This window comes from Colius striatus, chromosome 1 (assembly GCF_028858725.1).
Source record: "Colius striatus isolate bColStr4 chromosome 1, bColStr4.1.hap1, whole genome shotgun sequence".
In the NCBI taxonomy this organism is placed as follows: domain Eukaryota; kingdom Metazoa; phylum Chordata; class Aves; order Coliiformes; family Coliidae; genus Colius; species Colius striatus.
The window spans coordinates 134,857,863-134,885,397 of NC_084759.1; the positions used below are offsets into that span (position 1 = coordinate 134,857,863).

The 27,535-nt window shown below is 39.9% G+C and overlaps 1 protein-coding gene across 5 annotated transcripts in view; it reads left to right on the forward strand.

The window, feature by feature from the left end:
- Positions 1-27,535, forward strand: part of ITPR2 (inositol 1,4,5-trisphosphate receptor type 2) — a 262,685-nt gene that overhangs the window by 205,066 nt on the left and 30,084 nt on the right. For all 5 annotated transcript variants that reach the window (XM_062008731.1, XM_062008738.1, XM_062008748.1 and 2 more), the window contains 7 exons: positions 7,937-8,044; positions 10,456-10,648; positions 13,425-13,550; positions 16,410-16,585; positions 17,857-18,021; positions 20,058-20,253; positions 22,286-22,378. In XM_062008731.1, coding sequence (XP_061864715.1) covers positions 7,937-8,044; positions 10,456-10,648; positions 13,425-13,550; positions 16,410-16,585; positions 17,857-18,021; positions 20,058-20,253; positions 22,286-22,378 — 1,057 coding nt within the window. The remainder of the gene's footprint in view (positions 1-7,936; positions 8,045-10,455; positions 10,649-13,424; positions 13,551-16,409; positions 16,586-17,856; positions 18,022-20,057; positions 20,254-22,285; positions 22,379-27,535) is intronic.

Genomic DNA, 27,535 nt, shown 5'->3' on the forward strand with positions numbered 1-27,535 from the left:
TCCATTGAAGATTGGTAGATGGCTTATCGCAGCCTCTACCAGTGCAGTGTATGTACAGAGGCCGTCTTCCAAGCCATACCTGCATGTAGCCGAGCTGATGGTTATATTGTAGTGAACTGCCACAGTGTGTAAAAGACATATGGCATTACACTGTAAATGTATGAGATGAGACTTAAATATGGGAAAACAGGAGGAGGGGGGCAGCAATGCAAGTGTCACATTTCAGCTCAGAGACAGAGGTGGTTTCCATGTAGTTTGGGTAGACTCTGGAGAAGAGAATGAGCCCATTCTGGACGTATCAACCTGTGAGTTACTTTCTGCTCTGCTCTTGGTGCCAGAGGAAGGGAGGTTGGCTGACAGTCAATGTCTTCTAGTCTTACAGCTTACAGAAGGAAATATGTCTATACTGTAAGACTTGAAGTCTTCAAGATGTGGTTCCTCCCACCACATTGTCCCCAAAATAAGTTGCAAGCAGTTCCTCCTTTTGTTTGTGCTAACCTTCATTTTCTTTAGAAGCCACATATTAGAAGGCAGTAGACAGTGCTTTTGCAGAGAATCACTGTTCTGGATATGAGAAACTTAGAAAGTAAAGTGCTTGCTTGATAGCAAAAGGATGTTGAAAGTTCCTGAAAATGGTATGCCATTCACAGCTCCCTTATCTCAAGTTTATGTATATGAAGTGTTGGTGGCTTTTTTGGGTGAACATTTCTCTTGCTGTGTGGATTTGGGATCTATATGCTTGCTGGTCTGTTGCTGGTTTTGATCTTTCTCAGACTGAGTCTGTACAAGGTCTGTCTTTAGGTGCAATGTTTTATATGCCTTTCAAAGAAGTTGTGTGCGGCAGGGATCTTCTTCCTTGTTGTGCTATGGAGATGACTAGATTCAGTAACTCTGCTCTTTTTCTTCCTTTTCCATTAAACTTTCTTGTTATCTTTCTATAATCACGCCTGACACTTTCATCATCTTATTTCCTTCCATTCTGTACTCTCCAAAGATTTTCTTTCAATAATGGTAGGAGACAGTCTACAAGTGCAGTTGTGCCACCCTGTTGGAACATTCTGAATTGAATACTTCTGTCTACATTCTATGTTCAGTATGGTCAGCGTACACCAAAAAATAAAAATGACCAATGTATGTATTTGTCCAAATTGGCTCATGTAGACACAGCTGCCCATGAAAATTAACACGTAGCCTGCAGAGAAGTTTCACACCCTCTCCCCTTAAATTAATTTTATTTTGTTGCAACACATTTTATCTGACCTAAACTTTCCACACACATAGTTTTTTTTCAAGTAAGCTTTGTCCGAGAAAGAAACTGAAAAGAAGGCAGATGGAAATAAAGCTCATTGAAATACTAGCAAGTCATTTTGTCTTCTGCTGGCTTTCACCAAGGATAAAACTAGCAAAACTGTGGTGAAAAAAAAAATACTGTGGTGGCTGCAGACGTAATAGTGATAGAGATCACTCAACTGTGGTGGTTTCTCTTATGTGATAACGTCGAGGTGTTTTATTTCTTCCTTCCTTGTGAGGTAGATCACTATTATCCACAATTTGTAGTGTACACCACATGGAGGCTGGGGAGGAGAGGTGGTATCTCAGAGGTTACATGAGGCCATAGAAGACCCAGCAACAGAATCCAAAATGTCTGGACCACCCAGGGCTGTGCTTGTGTACTGCAAGTCATCAAGGGAAGATTAACTCTAAACCCTTTTGGTTGCTCTGTACAGTGTAATCATCTAAATGAAATCAATGAATACTTGATTTGAGAGTCTCCCATTGCTCCATCCCTGCTGTTCCTAATGTTTGTTAACAGATTGCTTTGTGGTAGAGTGCAAAGGTGCCGCTCTATAAAACTGTAATGACTTCTGGAAAGGAAGTTGCCCTGTGTATTGCAGAAAGCACCATTCAGTTTTGATTGGAACATGGGGAGTTGAGAAGTTGTTATTACTGTTAGTACAGCCGGTTGGAATAAAAATTTTGCACAGTTATGGTTAAGATGACATTTGCTTTTTTCTTTCTTTCTCCTTGTTTACTGGTGGGATAGAAGTGTTCTCATTTGCCCTGGGTAGGGAACTGGTCTGGCACGCCAGGGAAGAAGATCTCATTTTTGTCTCCTGTTTCTCACCCATCCTATTTGCTACTTCCTTGACTTTCTCTTTACTGTTGCTTCTCGGTCCTTGGGTTTTTTCTTGTCAGGAAGCTTTTTTACCCTATCTTGCTCTCTAATCAGAAAATGAAGCATTCAGTGAAATGACTGGGGTTTCCCCTTGTGAGAGGGTTCAGTGGTGCCAGATCTCAGACTGACTGGCTCTGAGAGACAAAGAATTGAAGGGGAAAAAGAGGAAAAGCTTGTGGCTGTAAATGAGCCCCAGCTGCATAAGTCTGTTTGCACAGCAAGGTGAAACTAATCGGAACAGATGCAATTATTCTGCTGTTGCTGCAAGTCCTATTTTGTCTCATTTCTCCCTCGTGAAAGACCACTGGCCTTTGGGCTGGCAGCCCACACTGCTTGACAGGGTAGGGATGAAGGTAATTTACAGCAGATCTATAAGATGTCATGCAATGGGCATCAGGTCTGTACAAACAGCTCTTCCTTCACTTTACCTGCTGTCTTCCATTCATGAACTTCCAGAACTGTATAGTGGTCTCTGGTCTGACACGCTAGATAAGGATGACTGGCACTCTAGAGGATTGGCTAGTGATGTGCAGCTGGGGCACGGGGTAAGGGCAGAGCAGGCACTGAGCAGTGCTATAGTTCCGAAGCGCACCACACATCAAGTTCCCTCCTGAAAATGTCCCCCAGACCCCAGAATGTTCCCAAATGCTGCCTGACCCAGTGCCCTACCCCTATCAGGTGTGCCTGTGTGCCAGGTATCTTCCCCCACCAGATAACAGCCTTAGAACTTTCAGAAGAAACACGAGAGAATTTGTGACAAGCTTACCAATACTTTTAATATTTTTGTTTCTATTCTTTCAGATGTGTATAATACTTAAGAGTAATACTGTAAGCATAAAGGGTTTAAAGGTGCGGAAACTATTTGTGTCTTTATTTGTGGTTCTCGGACAGTTATCCAGAGTTTATAGTAATGCTTCAACAGCCTTTTCTAGAAAATCAGTTTAACACGTTTGACAATTTGCCAGCGAAATGGCTCTTCTGTGAAATCTCTGGTTTCTTACAGGACACTAATCCTCACTCCTTTTGATCCCTTTATATGATTCTGGTCTTTAAAAAGTCATCTTTACCCTCCCAGGTTTGGCAGTCTCTAAACACTAGAGACTGAAGTAGCTCTCACAGAATTTGGGTCTTCTTAGGCTGCTGTTTCTAGCTTGTGTTTCTCAGACTCCTGACCTCTTTTTGGGCCCAAAGCAAAGCCTGGTGAAATGGGCAGGAATTTTGACAACCATCTCAGCTGTGTACTGAGTTAGACCTCATGCCTCTGATGAGGACTGGGCTATGGAGGAAACTCATACAGTTTACAAGTTCCAACCAAGGACTGACACTGTCTTGCAAAAATACAGAAGATGTCTGTGGTTTACAGAGGGAATGAAAAGTGAAGAATTACTTTGTCTTTTCCCAGCAATTTTTACACACACGCTTACATTGGCAAGCCAATCTAGTATTCCAAATCAATGAATTATTAACAGACTGATGACATGAATGTTTGCAGCTTTAAATCACTTTTTTCTTTGAGAATGTTTAAATAAATGCATTTTTTTTTTCTCAAGGAAGTTTTGATTTTAAAATAAAAAGGTTGCAGGAAACCTTTTTAACTGCATACTGTTAATTGCAGAAGATTGGTCTGCTGTGGTTTTTCCATGCTGCAGATTATACATGGAATCCCAGATGCCTAGCTGATCCAATTTTATAATCATGTTGTTTGAGGAGTTTAGACTGAGTATTACTTGTAATTCTGTCATTTATCTCTACTGTTTCTTTATTAATGTCTTCAGCGTTCTTGGTGTGTCCTCAATCTTTCACATTTTGTACTGATGCTTTATTACAATGTTTTCCAAATTTTTTAAGTAACAATCATTCAAGATGAACAACAGTCCATCCTCAGGAACCAAAAGCCAAATGATCTTTATTCAAGCTATTGCCTTACACATCTCTCTTTTGGAAATCACTGTTCCATTGTACAATACTGCCTCCTTGTCCCTATGTGCCTTGATACACAGTAAAATACAGCATTGACATTTAAAATTTTGTCCCTGGCATGGATGAGTGACTGACTGAGGGAGTTTTCTTCTCAGAAGTGAGTTTTTTGGGGCTCTTTGCAAGTTCAGAATCTAGAGATGGTTATGTTTTGTATCAGTTACACTTGCAGTGCATTTTTGGGACTATTCTTTTCATTATACTTGTTATTGACCATGCCCATCCAGTGTCTTGTCCTCCAGCTGCCCCAAGAGATTTGTGCAGCACTTTCAGAAGTAACACTTTAACTATATCACATGAGTTAAATACAAAAAAATGTCATTCATAGCTTGCACAGCCAGTTACAGGCTGTCACCTAGGGTGTATTATAGGCTTGGGTCAGCTTTCCATATTTTAGATTCACAGTTTGTCACTACATTGTTATTTTCATTGTTGTGTCTTTGATCTCACAAAAAGCTTTGAGCTGATCAAGGAGTCTGTTGACATAGTCCCCTTTGTCCATGTGGGCCTTTGAGATCATTACAGGGTGAAGGAAGGATCATGAAAGCAAAGCTTCAGAAAACATTGTAGTTGCCAAATAACATAGCATTTCCAAAGCTGTTCTGTGTCTTACTGTGGACCTCAGATCTGAGCTTTCACAGACTGCTGTCCACACCATTCTTTCATTAATGTAGCTGTGACAATACAGAAATATTAGCAGTACTTATTTTTGTGTGAATTTAGTAGAATCCACCACACATAGGAACGCAACACAAGCAGAAAGTAGACCCTTTGCCCTGGGGTTACTGTATGAAGATCTAGAGTGCTGAAGGTAAGTGGATACAGAGAGATGGGGAAGCAGACAGAAATGAGGTTATGAGCGCTTATTGCCTAGAACTGTTGCTGACACCTTTGGGTAGGTTTTCCTCTGAAGTCTGCCATAATCAGCAAGCCTTGGCTGTTTCCAGTGTGTCTTCGCCGGCAGCTGCAGAAGATCATTTTGTCTAGTGCTAGTGTGAGGAAGCCCCAGCTGTGTGGTGCTAGGCTCTTTACACGTATCAGCACCAGACAGTCACTGCCTGAAAGCAGAGTCTAATAAATATAATAAAGATCGCGGAATCTGAACTATTTCAAAGTATGTGGCTACATGACACCTGATAGCAAAGCATGCACTGCTTCAGCACTGTCTCAAATCACTAGCAGTCTGTTTATACTTTGCTCATCAGTCCCATTACAGCACGAGAGATCTGAGATAATTTTTCCATTCTAGTTCATCTGGTAAGGGAATTTCTGTTGCTGATATTTATTGAGAAATACTTTTACAGTAAAAGTTATGGACAATTAAGAGCATATCAGGAAGCAATGCCTGGAGATTTCTTATGGTTTACAGATGACATTTTCAATTCTGTATACAAATTAAAGTATATTAATGGGTTTTTTTTTGTGTGTGGTACTAATGGAAATTTCTGAATCTATACATGTCTCTTTCTCCAAACTGGCATAATTTTAATATGAGAAGAACTATCCATACATCCTTGACTTGCCATTTATTGGAAAATTTACAGTCCTAAATGTTGACATTGGAGGAAAAAAGATCAAGATACAGGCAAAGTTCCTCTGTATAAAGATAAAAAGGGGATATAAAGATAAAAAAGATGAACATATTTGCTTCTGGTTATCCTAATTCATCACTCCAAGCAGGGTGTGATTGCATTCTGTCTAGTCAGTTCTTTTCTTCCTATCTTAAAGAAAAGATATAGCTTAAGTAAAGGGCATTTGGAGATGGCCAGGGAAAATAATTGAGTCACAGAGAGTCTTCTGTTTGAGGAGGGATGGGAAAGATAGGGATTGTTTTAATTTAAAGAAGAGACAAATAAGAGAGGACATGACAGTAGTGTACAGAATGATGAACGATAGAGAGGGTGAATTTGGCACTCTTGCTTGCCATTTCCTAAGTACAGAAGCAGAGGGACGTTCAGTAAAGCTGAAAGGCAAAAAATAGTAATACTGTTTAAACAGTAGCTACCTTGTTTCCACAAGCTCATCTTCTTTCTCCATGATGCCAGAGCATGTAATGAGGGGAATACAAAAGACCTCTAGAAAATGAATTAAAGTTGTCCTGCTAAGCAGATGTTGAAGGCATACTGCAGAGACTACTGATGGGATCAGATTATATGGCTTGTGTGAAGGAGAAGAACTAGCCAGATAGTCTTAAATAACCTTTTTAATCTTAAAAATAAGTGGAAGATGCATAAGATATTAACACGTGAAATGAGACTATCCATACATTTGCTAGATAATGAAAAGTAACTATTCAAAGTAGGAATCTATTCTTGATGGAATAATATTGCTCTGCAGTTGTCCTCCATATGATTTTTTGCATATCTCCCTGAATATCTGCTTGTGACACTTTTATAAGAGGCTCAGGGCTCTACTGTCAGGGCCATGCAGATTTCTGTCCATGAGGAAGTTGTAGCAAGTACATTTATTCTTCCTGAATATTCCTTTCTGGTATTTGCTTCCTTTGGACAGTGTATTTGTTGTTCATTTTTAATTACTAAAATTGTATAAAGAAAATTAAATTTGATCAGTAGATTCTGGGGAACTTCAATACATACAGTAAATTGCATATGTACCTATTGCCCCTTTCTTAGATAAAAAGTAGAAGGTGAGACAGGCAAATAGCTTAGAAATGAGTGAGATGTTTCTGGTTACATTATTATAGTATCTGTTTGGATCCATTGTTAATTTTCAACTTGATCCCTGACACCCTTTTTTAGATTTGCAATTATTTTATAGTTCTCATCATACTGTGTTATTTCATGTAGTGCAGTCCCAATCCACCTGTGGCGCTTGAAAGCCTGGGTCATTTTAAGTGCTGTATCTGCCTCATTTCTAATGTCTCTGTTTAGTGCATTGTAGTAATGTCAGTGTAGTCATTAAGACATGGATTACGTCTGCAAGATATCCTTTCCTTTCTTGCCTCAATTCCCCCCACCTTAAAATAGGTGAAACACTTTTCTGAATGAAAAGGACTTACTATGATATACGAAAAAATTGCATTTTTAGTAGTGTTTCCTCATGCCTTGTAATTAGGTCTTTGCACTGACTTAAGGAACATCATGAATGCATTGTCTGACATTCACAATGTTAAACTCTGTGCAGCTATAAAGCATTTAAAAATTTACTGTTCAACAAGAACAGATATATTTTATGCATTGTATAAGTATGCAATTAGTATAAGTTTGTAGGAGATAGGTATTTGTATGTTTGTGTGTGCTTGCACACACATGTGCTGTGTAAATAAACGCTGCGGTTACAAATTTATTTGCCCACTACTGCAGTCCAACTGCCTTTGAAATAGTCACATATATTATCTTGGCAGTGCTGAAATACTGACCTGCTGAAGAACAGTTTATCCATTTGAAATGACAGGGAAAATGTAATTGTAATTACATAGTCAAAAGTATGCAAATGTTATGTATAAACTTAAGTGAAAAGAAGCACTCAATCTAATTTTATGGCATTTGTCAAAAGCCATCAAAAAAACATCTAGGCTACAGGCTAAGCTGCCTTACATAAATCTCAGGTGAAGACTTGCTGCTGACTTTTTAAGACTAAATTATTTCTATTGTTATCAAGTAATTACATTTTTGTTGTTATCTGTGGAAAGAGCCCCACTGGGTTGAGCATGTAAGTATATGGGAGTGGGAGGAAGGAAGATTTGTGTTAGTTAAGTGGAGATGATGAAGCTGAAAACATAGCAGCAGGACATAAATCAGATTTTTTTTTTTCTTTTTCTAGTTGGCTCGTCACAATAAAACATTGCAACAGATGCTGAAGCCAGGGTCAGATCCAGATGAAGGAGATGAAGCCTTGAGGTATTATGCCAATCATACAGCACAGATAGAGGTAAAGAATTGCTCACTAGAAGATTGAATATGAGACAAGTTTGCATTGTGTGCATGGTCTGTCACCTCTTTAAGTTTCTGAACAGCAAAGCTTATTCAAATGGTGTTCATTATTTATGAGAAGGTTTTATAATATGCATTTGTCAATGGAAGAAAAAGGAATGCACCTATATGTATAGCTCCAAATAGTAATTTTACAGTAGCTCTCCTGTGTGTTACCAAACATGTTTTGTTAGGGAAATAACGACTGTGGATAGTAGCTGTGTCATGAAAGAATAAACTTGTATGGTACATCATTCAAATAAATAATCATGAGTTTCAAAGCCAGCAATGCTAGCTGATCAAATTAAAAGTCTGGCTTGAGTACAAAGAGGTTTTGAAGTGGTGTAGACATTCAGTATGGCTTGTTTTAAAGACCAAGGCTTGGTCTGGTACATCAGTTCTATTCTCCGTTTTAAACTTTATTCCTGCTGTAGATTGGATTTGGATCAAGATCCATGGAGGTATTTAGGTTCTTAACTCTTATATCAGTTCCTGTGCTCTTACATATTTCATGGTATTATAAGCATGAAGATAGAATTTAGGAACTGTAGTTTTTCTAGTCCTTAGTGACTTTGTAAGGAAGAGAATTTCTATGGTGCAGAGGCAGCTGCTGCAAGAGGCTGCAGGAAGAAGAGGCATCTGTTTCTCTCTTGGAAATGCGGTATCAAGTCCAAAATTGGCTGTGTATGAAAACTGCACAGTATTGCTGCCCACAGGCCCAGCCTGAACCTGAGCCAATATTTTTACCTTCAGTGGGCTTCCAGGCCCCACCAACATTGGACCTGAACTGCTGTGCGTAGGGAGCAGTCCTGATCAAAGCACCGTAGGTCCATATTGTCCTGGCTGCCATCAAAACAGACCATGGCTGTGTCTTTCTCTGTTTCCGACCGTCCTTTTTGGCTGATACTGGTGACATTATACCACCACAGGATAGATGGAAGTTCCATGTCTGTGGTTGTCCAGAGAACAACTCAGTGGTCCTCTTAAAATATTTTAATACTTTGTGAGTTTCTGAGGTGCCTCTTAGCAATTATCAGCTGTGTTATCTGAGTAGATTGTAAGTGCTTAAACAAGCACTGTGGTGTGCTTTGATGTGGCCAGTAGCTTTTTCCTGGTGTAGTTTCTGAAATCTCCAGAGACTTCATGGCTGCAAAACCTGTTCCTTGAGCAGATATGGAGGCCCCTGTTCTCAGGAAGGCTTTTCAAATGTCAGTCTACAGAGCAGAACATGCAGCTTACTCCTTTGTTTCAGTCCCTGTCAGCTTCCTTCACTCACCCTACCAAGTTAGCTGCTAGTCACATAGTCCTGAGACACAACTTAGGACACTTAGGACACTTCAAAATTGCCTGTTCAAATTTTATATAATGCACATGCCCGCATGCAGACATGGCCATAATTATCCTTCATCTCCAATGCAAACGTGCTTGACTGTATTACTCTGAAAAATGACTTGAAATGGGTGGTTTTTTTAGTATGTTCACAGGTTAAATATGAATTAACAGTGAGAAGGGAGGATTCTTTAATGCAGAACTGTGGCTGGAAAAGTGAAACACAACCTAACGTTGCTGCTATGTCAAATAAATGTTCACTAGTCTTTCTCTGAAAGCAGACCTACACCCATGTGGCATTTCAGATACAGCTGCCCTATATCAGGGTATCATTTGTCTAATTTGAAAGTCAGACAGTGTTTTTTTTTCCACTGGTGGCTGTACAGAGACATAGTTCTAGGACTCGAGTTTTCTACCCATTTCTGCATTTTTAGTAATGCAGAGTCCATGATTAGAATGAGGAAGCAAATTTGATGACAGTGTGGTGAGGTAGAATAATATCTGGCTTACTCACCAATAACTCAGTAGCATCTGAAATACAAACAATGCAAAACCTTGGGTTTTGCCAAGTAAGGAGAGAAAGACTGACAAGATCTGGGTGCTGTCTGAGTAACAAGATGCTATTTTTGCATGTTCGCCTTCAAAACTTATCTCATCATCGAAATGCTCTCAAGGTGACAAAAGAATTTGTGAATCTGAAGTGAAAGCCCCTGAACTTTGGCATTGTTTACTGGGAGAGATTAATTTCAATTTATTGCAACACTGAAGCATTCTGAATTAGAACTTTTTTTTTATATCTGGGGGAAGTTTGGATCTAGGTTTTGCCCGAGATGTATATTTGCCACCTTATTTTCTGACAGGCTTTTGAAGATAGAAAAGTAGTTTTACTTTGTTTTGGAATTGATTGGTTCAACTTCATTATAATGTTCAAAGTATTTATAGACTACTTTATAAATAAAAGGGGAGCTATGAACAAGAAAAGATATGACAAAATGGTTGGAAAGCCACTGATCCTGAAAAAAATGTGCATTTTACTTATAGATTGTTCGCCATGATAGAACAATGGAACAGATTGTCTTCCCTGTCCCAAATATTTGTGAATTCCTCACTCGGGAATCCAAGAGTCGGGTGTTCAGTACAACGGAGAGAGATGAACAGGGAAGCAAAGTCAATGACTTTTTTCAACAGACAGAGGATCTGTACAACGAGATGAAATGGCAAAAGAAAATCAGGAGTAAGTATTGCAATTTCAAAAAAATAGCTTAATTGTGTGAAAATCCTACTTTTAAGCCTTCAGATACTTTCATTTTAATAATACATTTTTCTCTGTTCTGATACTGCAACAGGAAAAACTGCTCAGGGCTTGAGAGTGTAGGGCAGTAGAGTATAGGTCAGCTGAGGCACTTGCATGCCACCATAAAAGAGGCATAATATGGAGCAGTTAGTAATATAAGTAATGTGTTCAAGATGATGTTTTGGACTCCAAAAGTTAAACTGAGGGATGGATGAACTGGGTGTAGTTCTACAAAACTCAATAGAGTTGCACCTAATTAAGCCAAGGCCCCTAATATTTAACAAAAACATGTGTAGCTGCATATTTGAGGTTTGCAGATTCCTAAAAGCCCAATAAAAAAACTTGTAAATGTCAGTCACTTAAAAACATCTCTCACCAGAACCTCAGCTGCTTTAAATCTGCCCGACTCCCATGGAGTCAATTCCTCTCTGCTAGTTCACGTCAACCTTGCTTGACTAGGCTGCAGTACACTCCAGTCTGTTAGCCCATACTGGGATATGTCTGTGATACTGGGAAAGACATTTGTACCACCTTAAGCTGCTTGCAGATCTGATAGGCACAATCAAGGTGATTGTGGGGAGGAGGCCTAAAGAGGAGATGCACTGAAGCAAGGCTAGGTACCCCAAGTTTCTTGTTTAGTTCATTGTTGGGCATTACAGCTGCTGGCCATCAGGAATGAGGCTGCTGCCCATGTCCTGAGGGCAAGAAGCTCCTGCCAGCTCAGCCACTGTCAATTCTACCCTGTGCTTCTGGAGCAGAAAACTAATTAAACATCTACAGTAGCCTTAAGGGATAAGGAAGAAAGTTGTATTTTATATATGTAAATATATAAATATATATACACAAGAGTGATCGCTTCATTCACTGATAAAATGCAAATGGCATTGGGGTGGCACACCTCAGCTGCTCACAGCGGCATTATGCAATTGATTAGGAAGGAAATGAAGAATAGGATCTATGGAGAGAGAGGCAGGGAATTTGGTAGTTAAAGCAATATGGCTTAATATAGCATCCTTAACGTGATGGAAGCATGAATGTTGGTTGCAATTTTCATAAATGTCAATTCCCAGACTATAATTTTCAGAGTCAATAGTAAGTCTTCAGCATGGGCCCTGTCAGCCCAGGTCCACTTCCTTTGGTGGCAATGTAAGAATTTGTCTGTAGTGACAAACTGAGCAAGGTAGAACTTAAAAAATAAATGAATCCAGAAAAAATCCCTATATGCAGAGTCTATTTGTATTGTCTGTCACTATATTGTAGAAAAACTACTCTGGTAACAAAATCGTATCTGTGGCTTGTGCTTCAGAAACACAAATAAAAAAGCCCAAGCCTTCGCTTATATAGACCAGACCTGTCTAATGCTATAAGCAAAGAAAATTGCTTTATTTTTATTCAGAACAGAAATTCTTCAATTCCTTTCATCAGTGGAATGGCCCGCAAGTCTCCATGTGTTTTTTTCATTTGAAAAGATAACACAGTTTGAGACTAGGTTCACTCTTTAGCCAAGTGTCTGTTAACATGCAGTCTGTATTGCTTAAATGGACAGATGACATTTGCATTGTCTCCAAATGCTTAAATCTCAGCAGTCAACAGCATAAGGTTAACACAATGAAATCAGAATATTTACCTAATCACAATTAAAGTCCATTTAGACTAAAGCCTGAGACAGTCATATGCAGCTGAAGGAGTCTGCTGTTTATAAGAAGTTAGCTGGGTGCAGGCAAGTCAGGAATGTTCTCTGCATACTTGGAAGAGGTCCTCAGTACTTCAAAATCTAATTAATAGGAATATATAATGTTTGAATAAATAAACTTCTCTGGCTACAGATTTCTTCACACTATTCCACATAGAATGTTGGTTTAAATGTTCATTGAAACATATGGTAGTGCAGTCACATATATGAAGTGCTTGCCTGGGTCTTAGTTCCTAGCCTTTTTTGCTGAGTCATTTATGTGACTCTGGACACAAAATCTTATCTCTGTTTTGTCTTATTTCCCTTTTTAATCTTTTCTAACTAGGTTATTGGTTCTTTGGGATATAGACTATTTCTGTTTATTTGTACAGCACTTCACATATGGAGATCCTGGCTTCACTTGAGTCTTAATTTTTAAGCAGGAGTTTCTCAGCAGGTAACCTTGGACATCTGAAGATCATGCAGGAAATAGTCAGCTTTCACAGAACTAAATCTCAGTGAGACCAAATTTTACCTGCTAGATGAAGCAGATGAAGATGTCTTTACTTTGACAGAGGTGGGGAAAATACCACAGTTCTGAAACCACACCTATTCCATCATTATCTGAATAATGTCATCAGTGTACTCGGTCCAAATGGACCATCTGGATGACCCAGTCTGGGTCTCTTGCTTGACTGGTATGCAGAGTGCTAAAATGTCTTTGTTTGCTCTATTTTTTTTTATCTGCACTCACGGAGGCTATGGTTTCAGAGGCAGGTGGAAAGATTCCTTCACAAAAGATCCAGTCCTAAAAATCTTAGCAGAGGCAAAACTCTTATATATAATAAACTGTATTGGTATTTTGGATTAAAGCTCTGCTTGAGACGTGGCAAACCTGTGTTTAATATTTGTCTATTTTAGTTTGTTTTAAAGATTGTGTATTTTTGTCATTAATTGGTATTTTTTTCACTTCCTTGAGGCCATTACTCTTTGAGTTCCTGCCTGCTTTTGTTTCACTGATTGCTGCTCCTCTCCCCTTTCTAGATAATCCAGCCCTGTTTTGGTTCTCCAGACACATCTCTCTCTGGGGGAGCATTTCCTTCAACCTTGCTGTGTTCATCAATTTAGCAGTTGCTTTGTTCTATCCCTTTGGAGATGATGGAGATGAAGGCAAGTGGAGTCTGGTTTTATTTTTCCTTTTAATTTTAGATGCTTTCAATTCTAAGGTAACACTTACATAAAATACATCTTCAGTTATGCTTATATCTGCAGAAGCCATTTAGTATCCTCTAAGTAGGTACCAGATGTTGTCTGAAACGTGGTAGTTGATCTGTGTGTCACAGATCATGGCTCGTGCAATATGAAGTAAAATGGACAGAACATAGCTTCTAAGCTGAAGATTATCTAGATGATCTGAGCTAATTTTTTTTTTTTCCTCATATTGCCATACTGCAGGCAGTGCTGCACACATTCAGTTATAGCTCCTGAGCTGAAGGATTCATGGCAGCAGAGGGACAGATTCCTTAAAACTGACCAAATTGAATGACTTGCAGTCTTAAAAACAAATGAAATAGAATGATTTGAAAACTAGGGTGTTAGCTTTTGACTTGTTTTGTTTATAGTAACTGTTACAGAGGATAAATGCATTAAATAAAAATATGCTTTAAACCTATGATTCTGTCTCTCTTCAGCGCATGTCACAGGAAATACAGTAAATAATAAATTTCATTGAATAAATGCAAGAGACTAGCGGGAGGCCTCTTTGGATCCAAAACAAGCTTAATTGGGATAAAGGAGACTAAATAGTTCCAAATACTGGTAATGGGAGTAGAGCCATTCACTCCTGGATCTTTGATTCATGTCCAGTCCAGCCAGTAATGTGACTGAAAGTCACCCCTGTCTGATGGCATGTGAACTGGACTGGTGGAAGCAGTCCAGCTTCTAGTAGATACATGTGCTTTTCACAAACACCAGAGCTGGCACCAGCAAACATTCCTGTTGGCTGGTTAAACAGAAAGGCAGCAGATTAAGATATATTGGCATGGAGACCCTTTCACCCTGCAGGGTGGTCTCTGCAGGTCACAGCACAGGCATCACTGTAGCCTTCCGTAGCAAAGTCTTCAGGGCTGTGCCATGTGAAAGGGAAGCATCTGTACTTAGTCTTTTCCTGTTTGTAAACTGCCTGGAGAGTCACTCGGAGTGCACACACATTAGAGGCCCATGCAGGATGAGATGAGAAATAAAAGAGTTAAAAATAAACCTTTTAAGTACTAAATTTTGGATAATCTATAGTCATGGAAATCCTCTGGTCTGCAATCAGTAGGTATTAATACTTACTTTCAACTGAAGATTTATACAGTATTAGTTTAAGTGGCCCCAGTAATCCAGTCATTTCAGTTATAGTGTATTTCAGGATTCCAGTTCCTATTGACTGTAAAAGCAAAAGCTATTCCCTAGCAGTAAACAATTCGTGTGGCCAAATGGGATTAGCAGGTTATGAGGCAGCTTCCTTACTTCCAGCCTCCCCTTCCACCAAAACCTGATCTCACAGAGTTTGTCTCACATTTTTCCTCTTTGTCTTGTGTAAATCCCTCCCATACTTAGATGTCTGATGTGTCTGGACTGATCTAATTATCCCAAGAATGCTGCCTTTCAGTAGATTTCTGCAGTTCTTACATCATATGACATAGAGTGAAATTGTGCTCCAGCTGAGGACTCCATGCCCCCAGCGTGCATGTCTGCACACGTTACTGGTGTGGGTCCTGCAATCTGAAATTATTTGACCTGCTGTAAGGAAGAAGGAAAAAATGATTGGTTAAAGAAACACCGAGTGCTTTGGCCTCACCTTTCAGATCTACTTGGAAGTTAGATTTTAGGGTGGATTAAAAGTTTCCAAATCTTGTTGGCCAAGAAACTCAAAGAGCTGACCTTGAACCTCCTGTCAAAGACATAAACACTCCTGAACTTTGGAAAAGTTCAGATGCCACCTGAATGTTGAGGCTTAGGCCTCATCTCATTGTTTTCTAATCCATTGCTGCTGCTTTGCTGCATATCTGTTGCCAAATAGATACCATGGTTTCTATTGTGAGTCTAGCTAAATTTTCTATTCCTTTCACCTCCATCGCTGACCTCTCAGTTCATCTGATAACAATAGAAGTCAGTGTACAAGTGTGACAGTGCCCAGAGATCTGAATGTGCTTTTTATATCACAGCAACATGGTGTGTTTCCAGGGCTTTAAGCAGACAGGGGAAACAGGGGCATGGCTCGAAAGCTCGGGGAAAGCTGAAGCCAGCATCTTGCAGAGCTGCAGAGGCCGCCTCTTGAAGGCTGCGGCTCGCAGGAGCTCAGCGAGACGCGGGACCCGCTGCTTCCCCAGGACACAGGCGCAGCTCTTCAGCTGCTCCCAGCAATGCAGATGCTGCCGCCGCCTGCTCCTGCCAAAGTCGCGGCGGCCGCCTCCCGCTGCGGCAAGCGCCCCGCTCCCGTGCAGAGGCAGCGACGCCCGCTGAGCACCCGCAGCCCTTCAGAAGAAAAGCCGCTGTGCCGAAAAGCAGGGAGCTTCCGTGCCGCCGGGGATGGGGAGGTGACACTCACTGCAGAGCGCTGCCACTAGCTGCGCCGCCCCGGGGAGCGGCTATTTTTGTAGCTGAGCAATCCTGGAATTAGACCGGAGGAGCCCTAATGATCCCAGCAGAAGGGAGCTGATTAGTAGCTTTCTGCAGGAGAAGGGTAAACTGTTTTGTCTCTGACCACTCCTTAGATTTTAATGGAAGTTTCATTAGCTGCTCTTATTATCACCTGTGCAAAAATCAACACTACTACAATAGGACTAACTCTTTCTGCAATTAGGGGAAGTTGTGGTCAGCAGTCGTGATGCATGAAACCCCTACCATTCTATGATTCTATGAATCACGCTTTTTGTTATATAGCTATATTGGCAAACGGATTGATCTTTTAGGTCTGTTTCTGGGTGAAAAATGGAGTCTCCAAAACTGCCTTTTTCAAATCTCCCTTTCTTCCCTGCACAGGCACGCTGTCTCCGTTGTTTTCAGTCCTCCTTTGGATAGCAGTGGCATTTTCTACAGCAATGCTGTTTTTCATCTCCAAGCCTGTTGGTATTCGACCCTTTTTGGTGTCTGTTATTCTCAGGTCTATATATACTATAGGGCTTGGTCCTACCTTGATACTTCTTGGTGCTGCTAACGTAAGTACTTAAAAAGCAAGCAGAATTTCCCTTCTAGCAGAAGCAGAGATATTAAGGGTCTCATATTAAGAAAAGCCATTGATAGAGCCATGTGAAAAATTTCTTTTTCTGGTTCGCTGGTTAAGCCAAAAACATAAATCATTTCTAGTCATCTTGAAACAGCAGTATCAACAAAGTGGAAAGATAAGGAAAAAAATCTGTTACCATTTTGTGCATGTATAAATACTTTAAAAATAAAAACAATATGAAATTTAAAGAAATATTGCTCAATTAGTGCAATAAAATTTAGTTTCTCCTATTAAAATAATCATTTTCTCCACCAATACACTCAGAAATATTGATGCAAATTTGTGAGCTCTTTCCATGAGCTTAAATACATTTTCATGAGGAAAAAAAAATCAAAATTAAAAATGACAATTCTCTGAGGCCTTTGACAGATTTCTTGAGATGTCTACTGAGCTTCGTGAGATATATACAGTCATGCTCACAAGTCATCTATTTAGACTTCTATCTGGCTGCTACAGCTCTAGGTCACCACACCACAAAGTATTGGGCTATTTGCCACCAGTTCTGTGTGTATTTTACATACTTAAAACTACCCAGACATAAAGACAAGTAAGCAGCTCTTGCCCATGTCAAATCTGTGAAAGAAAAAAACATATTGAGTCCTCATTGCTGGACTAACAAACAGATGAGCCCTTTTGTGTTTGCTTCTGCACCGCTCTTCGCATGTAGACAAAACTCAGGAGCAATGGCAAATCTGATGCTGTTGCTTAAATGCCATACTTCAGAAATGCTGTCGGGGTATTTTTATTAGGGGATTTTATATTGAAAAAAATATCTGAAGGAAATAGTAGGTCTTAAACACACCCCAGACACTTTCTGTTGTGTTACTATTGTTCTCTTTCTAGTAGCATGCCTAACTGATCTCACATACTCCTGGGTATAAACTCAAAATTGTTAGGAATTTATTCTTCAGTTGCTTTTTAATGATTTATGACATTAATCCTGCCCTACATACTCGCTAACGTTATAGAAATGAATGACAATATAATGAGGCACAGTGCAGTGTTAGTGGGATGATGTACTTCCAGTTCCTCCTAGTGTATCCTGGGAGATGGATTTCTCTCATCTTACTCCAGCTATCTAGATATTGTGCATTTAGTCAAGGCAACCTATGTAGAGTTTTCACACGCTGCAGCAATGCAAACAATCAATAAGAGGGGTTTTTTTTCTGGTGGAATAAGCCTAGTCTTTGTTATCCCCTACAGCTTTGTAACAAAATAGTGTTTCTGGTGAGCTTTGTTGGGAATCGTGGAACTTTCACCCGTGGCTACCGAGCAGTCATCATGGACATGGCTTTCCTCTATCACGTAGCTTATGTCCTGGTTTGCATGCTGGGCCTCTGCGTGCATGAATTCTTCTATAGTTTCCTGGTAAGTATGTGCTTCTGTGGAGAGGAAAAGTTTGCAAAAATAGAAAATACCGTTACCCATGCAGCTGTCTTCAATTTCTTCCTGACAATCAAGCCAAAGCATGTGTATTTTTAGCATGCCGTTGTGTTGCTGCCCCTCAGGAGCTGCTGTTTTCGTTAGAACCTGTGTCTATTAGGACTTATTTTATCTGGTTTAGAGTTGAAAGCTTGCCTGCTGCTTTTCAGACAATCATCATATAAACCCATTCCTTTCTCCCACCCTCTCCCAGCTTACATATATTCTGTGTCCGTTACTCCTTTGTCTTTGGGACAGGAGTTGTCCACTGTTGTGTGCATCATACCTATACCAAAGGACCTTGTTCCTCAGTTCATCTTGCAGCCCTAATGAAATGAATGTTAAAAAAGCCTATTTGAGAAATTGATATGGCATGCCTCTGGTGTATCAGGAAGATTCATCACTTTAAATGTATCCCACTTCATTTTCTTCTGTTGCCATTACCCAGGTGGAATGCCTTTTTATAATATGATACAGGTGCAATGAAAATAAATCATACAAAATTATGCTAAACTCAGCTAAGTGCTCCCTTCATGCTGAATAGCAGTAAAAGGTGTTTCACTGCTGTTGTTTTCTAATCCTTTTGCTTTATACTGGAACAAGTTTGTAGGGAGACTGATTAAATTGTGGTCATTTTTGTACGTTCACTTTCCTGTTGTCATATTTCTCTCAGCTTCTTGAATAGTTGTGAACTCTCAGCATTTCACAGTGATGTGTTAAGCACACTTAAACTTTTAGGGATTTGGTCTTTAGTCTGGTAGAGCTTCTGTTGAAGTCAAGTTTTCCAGACCTTGACATTAAAGTCAACTTCAAAAGTTAGCCAGATTTCGAAGGAGACAAGATGTTGTGGCTGTAGCTGCAGGACCCTTTTCAAATGGATGCAACTCTGCTGCTTAAAAATGCACAGCAAATTACCTGTCATTCCTTCAATAATAATGTCCTCACTGCCTTAAAGTACTTTACAGAGTGCCAAGTGGTTTAAGAAACACTTTTTGTGCTTAATTTTTTCTGTAAGTGCTAGTTACAGTGTTCATGATTCATGGCTGTTATAATTGTCCACATTCCCAGGTTCCTTCCAGGTGTTCACTTTGTAGTGGATACATTAATATTTGTTCCTTATTTTAAGCTTTTTCTTGTATGGAATGAATGATAACTATCTTCTGACTTTCTTCCTTTATTATTAATCCTTCACAAGGCGGTGGATTTCAGATCTTGTGAATTGTGGCTAATATCATCTTCTGTGGACCATTTGATAAATCATTGTGTGTCACTTTATATCTGTAATCTGAGTGTTTTGAAGTGGAAATACATACATTATAGATAAGATCAAAAGCACCATAGAACATAAATAGAAAAACCTCCCTTTAAAGTTAAATCCAAGGAAAGCATACAGTGCAGGGTAAAAAAAAATAGAAGTTTCTAGCTTTATACAAACAGTGCAATGAATTTAACTTTGTCCTAAAATGAGATGGCCCCAGTTTTATACATATGAGTGACTTTTAAATGATGCCACAAGCACAAAGAAACAATTTACAGACATGTAATTACTTACATGTATGAGTACATGTTTATGAGATGGGAGATCACATGAAAAATGAACTTGTAGATACAGATCCATAGCATGAAGATCCATAATATAGAACCATAATGTGAAGGTGCTGTTTTTTAATTTTAATCTAGCCCAGTTTTGAACATGGGGAAACAATGGATCTTGTTGGTAACTGTTACCCATGTCTGGATCAGGGTCATATATGCTTTGTGACTTTGGATTTGCCTATAATCGTTCTTAAAATTTAAAATTCTCTGCTAGATTTTCTCCTCCTCTAAGCATTCCCAGCTCCCACTGAAATCAATGTGAATTATGTGTTTATGAAGAGGAGAATTTAGAGGATGGCTAGATGTACATTTCAGTAGTTCAGATTGTTTTCTTCTATATTGCCTCATTTGTATTCATTTTTTCCTCTACTCTGTGCTTTTCCCAGCTGTTTGATCTGGTGTATAGAGAAGAGACACTGCTAAATGTGATAAAAAGTGTTACCCGGAATGGTCGTTCCATTATCCTCACTGCCGTGCTAGCACTCATCCTAGTTTACCTCTTCTCCATCATTGGGTTCCTCTTCTTGAAAGATGACTTTATCATGGAGGTCGACAGGTTGAAAATCAGGACTCCTGTTGCAGGTATTGTTTTTTATATTAAAATTTGCTCCCAACATACGCCTTTTCTCTCTGCCTAACCTAACTTTCATCTAAGCAAATTGAATTGCTTTATTTGTATCTGTGAAAGCAGAACTAATTTCATATGCCTGAGAACTCAGTTAAGTCTCTGGGTAAAATGTAACATCTATAAGTGTTGTTTTAGACTATGCTTATCTGTTGAAATACTGAAGTCTAACACAATTAATTTATATGTTTTCTTTTCAAATACATGCTAATATATTAAAAAAATAATCTATATTTCTAAGTGTTTGGAAGAGCAACTCAAAGTGGATTCTATTGGCTTTCATCTGCCTTATTTTCTGTGTACTATATGAGGCATTTGATCTTAACATGTTCAGTAGGTTTATTAATTTGATTATTTTTTAAGCTTCATCCAGCTGAAATTTATTATAGAATCCACAGTTCTACTGATGAAGGTTTCCTGGAGCATCTTTTAAATTTAGCATGTGTTTCATGAACATCACCATTAGTGTATAGTTCTAGCTTGAGTAAAATCATTGGGAGGTTTTAACTGGTTTTTAACCAGTTTTTTACCATTTTTTAAAAGGCCAGAATTTCAGCTTTCTGGAATGAGAGGTTTTACCAGTGTGAACAGAATGTTACAAACTTGCTTTGCTAAAAAAATAAAAAGCGAGGTCTGGTCCATTGAGATCTTTGTATATGCAGCCAGCCATCCTGCTGGGAGCATGGACAGAGAAGTAACTGTCTGCATAGAAATACCTGAGAATAATTCGTGATTAAATTCCTAGAGGCATGATTTTCCCAAATGCTGAGCTCTTCAGACCTGTACACAAGCACAGAACAACTAGTGGAATCCAGCCTCATGCTCAGAATCATGCTCGGTGTTTGCCAGCCTTTTCCTAAATTTATTCTTTCAGGATTTAAAGCACACAAGTTAAAGGTCATTCAAGAATGGTGGGCATATTTTGATACTATGTGAAAAAACAAAGGAACCTTGCAGATTTCTTTAATGCACCTTGCTTTTTTGCTATTGATCATCTTAAATGGTCTAACTTGGCTTTATTTTGACATACCTTTTTTTTTTTTTTGGAAACAGAACAACTGATGCAAGGCCACGCACAGCACTAGTCCAGTGCAGTGCAATAATTCTTGGGTGTTTGTGTTTCTTCTGTTAGATTCTTAGAGGAATTTTGTGGTGCAAGTATATTCTTGCTGGCTTTATACGTTGCCATTCCTGATCAAAAACTCATAAAGAGTATATATTGACTATATACTGATGGAACATTATGCATCCCAAGAAAAGTGCTTTAAAATTTTCTTTACAAAGTAGCACAAGAAGAAAGTCAGAGTGGGTGTTTTCTATGTTACACATACTGTCTTACACTGTTAGCTTTGTTGTATGATTTTATCTTCATTTTTTCCCCCTTAAATCTTTCTGTATCTCTGATTTCAAATGCAGGAAATTGTTGAAGATGCACAAGATAAAATTGGTTTGATAAAATCAAACTGATGTACACATTTACCCACTTTAGGAATGTTAAATTAGTGTTTTACACAAACCCATACATATTTACAAATGAGTACCAAACTTTGTTATAATCCTTGAAACCTCTTAAATATTCTACATTCAGAATAACTGAACATCAGCTTGGTGTCCTTCTTGTCAGCTTTTGTGAATAATTTATCTAATGATTTTTAAAGTGACATTATTTTCATATCTGACAGTTGTTTCATGCTTTGAATATATTTTGTTCTAACCAGAAGTAGCAGCATTTGATGTTGATTCATTAATTTCAGGAGATGAAATGGGAATAGCTGAGATATACAGTAAATATAAAACTGCGGTTTTGTTCCTTGTGATTGCTTTGAGCTGTTGAGGCAGACTGAAGAATGAGGAATTGATGGTGTAATTTGTTCTGCTTTTTTTCTTCTAAAGTTTTCAACTCAGTGATTTGCTTCTAGAAAATAATGATTTAAAACTTAGTATCAATGTAGTATCTGTCTTTTTGTCAATATCCTGCCTTTTCCACAGGTATTGGTGAAGTCCCCACTACAACCCTCACATCAATGATGGGAGCCTGTGCAAAAGAGAACTGTTCCACAAGCATCCCAATTGTTAACCCAGGTTAGTACAAAACCTCCCCCAAACTCATCAGAGAATCACAAAATGGGTTGGAAGGGATCTCTAGAGAACATATAGTCCAGCCCCTTCCTAAAGCAGGTCCACTTCACATTACCCCTTGTCCTGTCACTAGGCACTGAAGAAAATAGACTTGCCCCATCCTCTCAACACCTATATATACTATGATTTAGAATCATAGTATATTTAGAAGCATTGGTAAGGTCCCTCCTCAGTCTTCTCTTCTCCAGAAGATCTCTCAGCCTTTCTTCATAGGGAAGATGTCCCAGTCCCTTGATCGTCTTGGTAGCCTTCCACTGGACTCTCTCCAGAATTTCTCTGTCCCTCTTGAGCTGAGGAGCCCAGAACTGGACACAGGACTCCAGATGAGGCCTCACCAGGGCAGAGTAGAGGAGGAGCAGAACCTCTCTCAACCTGCTGGCCACACTCTTCTTGATGCATCCCAGGATGCCATTGGCCTTCTTGGCCAATAGGGCACATTGCTGGCTCATGGTTAGTTTATTATCAACCAGGACTCCCAGGTCTCTCTCTGCAGAGCTGCTCTTCAGCAGGTCAATCCCCAGCCTGTACTGGTGCATGGGGTTGCTCCTCCCCTGGTGCAGGACTCTGCACTTGTCCTTGTTGAACCTCACGAGGTTCTTCTTTGCCCAACTCTCAGCCTGTAATTGATCTGATGATGATCAGGGATTTGATGATGAGAGTTTGTGTGTTATTATTGTGGGGAATTTTTGCTAGTGTGAAAAGTGACGTTCATTGTTGTAAGTCAGAAGTGCTCAACTTCTGTACAGCTTGGAGCTTAGGTGGTAACTTGCCTTTAGCGTGAGTACTTCCCACACCTGATTTCCAGTTGCACTAACATTAATTTAGTTCTTAAAAGACCTTGCTGAATCATGCTTGAATGTACAAATTGCTTCTTTCCAAATGACTTTACTGAGAGAAAAAGCTTGCTACTCATCTGCCACATCCTCACCTGCACACACTGAGCCACTATTAGAACCATTTGGGGCCACATAAGTTGATTGTAATGGCATAACATATGTCAGCAAGATTTTGTATATACTTTTACATCCACCTAGGCTGAGGTTGTAGTGTAGCCAGAAGAGCTAAGAGCCCAGATCCAGGATGAAGTTACTATGGCTTAATGAGTTACTGTGGCTCAGCTAAGCTCAGGCAGCAGTCCATTCTTAGCTTGTGGCAAATGCAGGGAAATGCAAACTGTTGCAAGACCTTCTCCCAGTAGATAAAAAGTGTTGCTTCATGCTGGTGGCAAGTGAAAAGCTTAATTGCTCTGGTTTAGCAGATGGGTCTACTTGGTTTTACTTTGCTGCCTGCATTATGAATCTGATCTGCATGTCAGAAGGACCCTGTCAACTCATATATCCTCAGTTAAAAGATCTGAAAAGTGTGTCCTGCTGGGACAGTTACGAGATACCAGTAACCACATATTAGGTCAGGAGGGAATTTTTCCTAGGTCAAGCTGGCAAAGTGCTTTTTCTGTAGTTGGAGACTGCAGGGTCACTTGGGAATTTTGTTGGCTCTGCTAGAGAGAGGGACTTTTGATAGTGGAGCAACTCTATCTCTCCTACTCTCTTCCTGTGGCACAGTCTAGTTGTGGTGGTTGGTCTTTCACTACAGATGTTGTTTGTTTTATTGTGTTGTGGCCATTACAGTTTTTTTGTGTGCACAGTGGATGGTCTACAGGCTTAAAATATTTATTGCCAGAGTTGCCTGTGGTTGCTGGAGGCTGAAACTGAGGACATAAGTGGTCTTTTCCTATCCCATGTTCCAGCGTAATGCTGTTTCATAGGCTTTATTCCTCCACTACTAATTCTTGAGTTTTTAAGGATCAAGGGCTTCAGGGAGAGGGCTATAAAAGTAGGCTTTTTCTTCCCAGCTGGTGTGTAAACAAGCCTCATAAACAACATGGGAAGCTGTCTGACTAGACAGAGAAAACAGTCTAAGAGCTATTGGCAAAGCTGCTGCATTCAAGGAGTAATCAATCAGTCAAAAGAGATGCAGTGTGGCTTTTGCCAAGCTCTTTAAACAACAGAAATCTCACATTTCTTATTGTTTGGATACTATTTCTTTAAAATTAAACAATAGTGAAAGAGGACTGTACAAAACATCTAAGTACACCGTTACTTAATCCTGGAGCAAATTTATTTATCCAGTAACATTAAAAAAAAACCCCGTTCAACAAGAACAGTTTTGCTCATCTTAGCCAGCAAATCACCTGTCAGAAAGTTGTGCTCTACAGTCTGTCTTTTGCTGGACAGATCTCCCTTTTAGCAAAAGCATGAGTTTGATGGAATGCAGAGGCCTGAAATTTGGTGAGATTCTTGTTGTAGCAGCATGAACAAGTCTACACCTGTCTGTAGGAAACATGAAATGTTCTCAATGACATCTCAGGTCCAGAGTGGAGACCTACATACATTGCTTTTCAGATCAGACCACTGCTGATAATTTGTTCTGATCAGACTCTGCTTCTTCCTTGAGTTTCACTGATTGAGCCTGTGCTCAGTCATTGCTCATGCTGGTGAGGTAGTTGACTGGGAGCCTGTCTGCTCTGCTCTGAGAGCATGCCCTGTCTGCAGCCCGCTTCCTCACTGCAGCACTGAGCTATCGGCATCTCATCTCTCCTAGAGTCTCTCATTCTTCACTCTAAAGGTATTTCTATATCACATAAGTCTTTGCTTGATGATGTGCTTAATCACCTAAAGGAGCTTCACCTGTACTGTCTCTTTGCACTCTAGCCCCTAAAGACCTGTGCTAGAAAGGTGTACAGATACCTGTTTATAAAAGGGAACATTTTCAAAGAGTCATTCCACTCCCAGGCCTAGTACTGCTCTGTGTAAGTTTGGCTAGATCCTCATTGGTGCTGATATGTCTCTCCTGTCTGTGCTTGTGTTGGAGATCAGACCCAGGAGCCACATGGCTGTGGTCCGTCCGATGAGGATTTTTAAAGTAAATCTTTCTGTCATCCCACTTACTGCCCTGTGATTAACATTGTGAACTTTCATTGCCTTTGAATTAAATTAGTTAGGAAGACGACAGCCTACCTAATACTGTCTAGCCACTAATGGGCCACTCACCAGACTGGAGATGATTGCAAATAAAAACATCTGAACCTCAATTAGTGTCAATATCGGGTCATTTGCAACATTTCACTCTATAGATTTCACTCGTTTTGGTACTATGGGCAAATTCTGTGTAGACAGGGATTGAGTCTGGGTTATGGGCACTGCTGAGCACCAGGGCAAACCAGCTGAGGCAGAGAACATGTGCCCGGAGGGTTAGCTGGCTCCTGTTGCTCCACATCTGGGAGTAGACATATGTACGTCTATACGCTCCCCACAGTCTAGATTACTGCACTGGAGATTTTTGCCAACTTCAGACTATCTGGTTCTCTGGCAAAGATCTTGCAACCTGAGCTTTCTCTTCTGGCTGCGACGTGGGGTGTGTGGTGCAAGGTGTCCCAGTCAGCTGTTGAGCTCTATCTTGTGTCTCTCTCAAGCATGGGCTTTCTCTGCATTTGGATCTCAGTGGATGTGGAGAGTTGTGGCCTGTGTTTTTTAGTAGATAACTCTCCCTCTTGTTGCAGTTTCTGGTTCTTAGCCCTGGTTTATCCTTGCTATTTACCTGCACCTGTGAACAGTGAAAATCGTGATCTATAGTTAAATAAATGAAATAGAAGATGCAGCTTTTATAAGGCTTTTCATTTACCTAGGGGATAATCATCTTTGAAAGCACAGATATGAGCTCCAGAAAAAAAGTGATGGAGTAGTGTTTGGAAGGAGGAAGTAAAGGCAGGGTACAAAAGCAAAGGAGTTGGTATGACTAAGATCACCGTGCCAGTAAAAAATTTATGGATGTGACAGGACAAAAAAAAAAGGTTTATTATTTCAACCCTTTCAGTTACAATATTTAAGCAGTTATTTTTTAAATCTGGAGTTACTATTGGTAGTGATGTCTGTAATGACCACATAGGGAAATCTATCCTGATGTCTGCTTTTGCTTTTCTACTTTCTCAAAGTACTTGAAATTAGGAGTTCTTTCTCATTTAATTTGCTCATATGGCAAAAACAGTAGATACCAGCTCTGTTCTGCAAACACTGATCACAATGCAAACACCACAATTTGGAACCCATGCTTTAAAGCCAAATCTCTGTAATGTGAGTGCTTTCGGTCAATTCAATTTATCAAAGTCTATCTCGGTGCCCCAGATGTGGTGGTTTGGGGCTGTTAAATATGCTGTTTCAGTTCACTATCACAGTGGGAGGTTGCTTTTTATGAAAATGCTTTACAATAAGTTCATGGAGCAAACTAAGTGAGAATGGCTGCCTTCCCTGCTAAAGCAAACCTATCCCTAAAGAGAAGGAAGGCGGGAGAGACAGCAGTCACAGTCCTGACCCTTCAGTGCAAACCAGCAGGACGCAGGGAACAACTCAAGCAGGGCTCTTCAAAAAGAGGCTGTTGATGTAGCCGCAGCATGGGGTTGAGCGCGTGATGGGAAGAATTCTAGACGAGGCAGACAAAGTCTCCCCAGGGACTGGTGTTCCAGCCCAGCTCCTCTGCACGTTCAAATGTCTCCTGCACAATAGTACCCTCTGTGACTCGGCCAAAACCACACAGCAGCTCTGCAGCAGAGATAAGAATAGAATCTAAGTTTTCAAGCTGAGGTCAGGGAGAGTCTCTCATTTAATGTATATCAGACCCATGCTTGGGCACGTGTGCTAGTGGAAAGATCATGGACAGATTTACTCATATAAAAGCCAGCCTCTCCTTAGTGGTTTGAAATGCTAACATGACTTGGCCTGTACATGAGTAGGTAGCGGAATGATTTCACAGGAAGACAATCCTTTTACAAATGTGCTTCTAACTGTGTTTATATTGCTTCTCCTCTACATGTCAGCTGTGCTTTTAGGAGGCCCACTGAAAAAGCAGTCATACTGAAACCGGTGGGAGAACTTTGCAAGGAAAAGGAGTACTCCCATGAACAGAGATAGCTACTTGGGGTCATTAACAGACGTACTGGTGGGAGAACTGCTTGGGATTTTCTCTGTCTCTCTTCAGGCTAAATATGCCTGATGTGCCTAAGTATGTCACCAACAGTGATGTGCAAATGAATTGGGATGATCAATG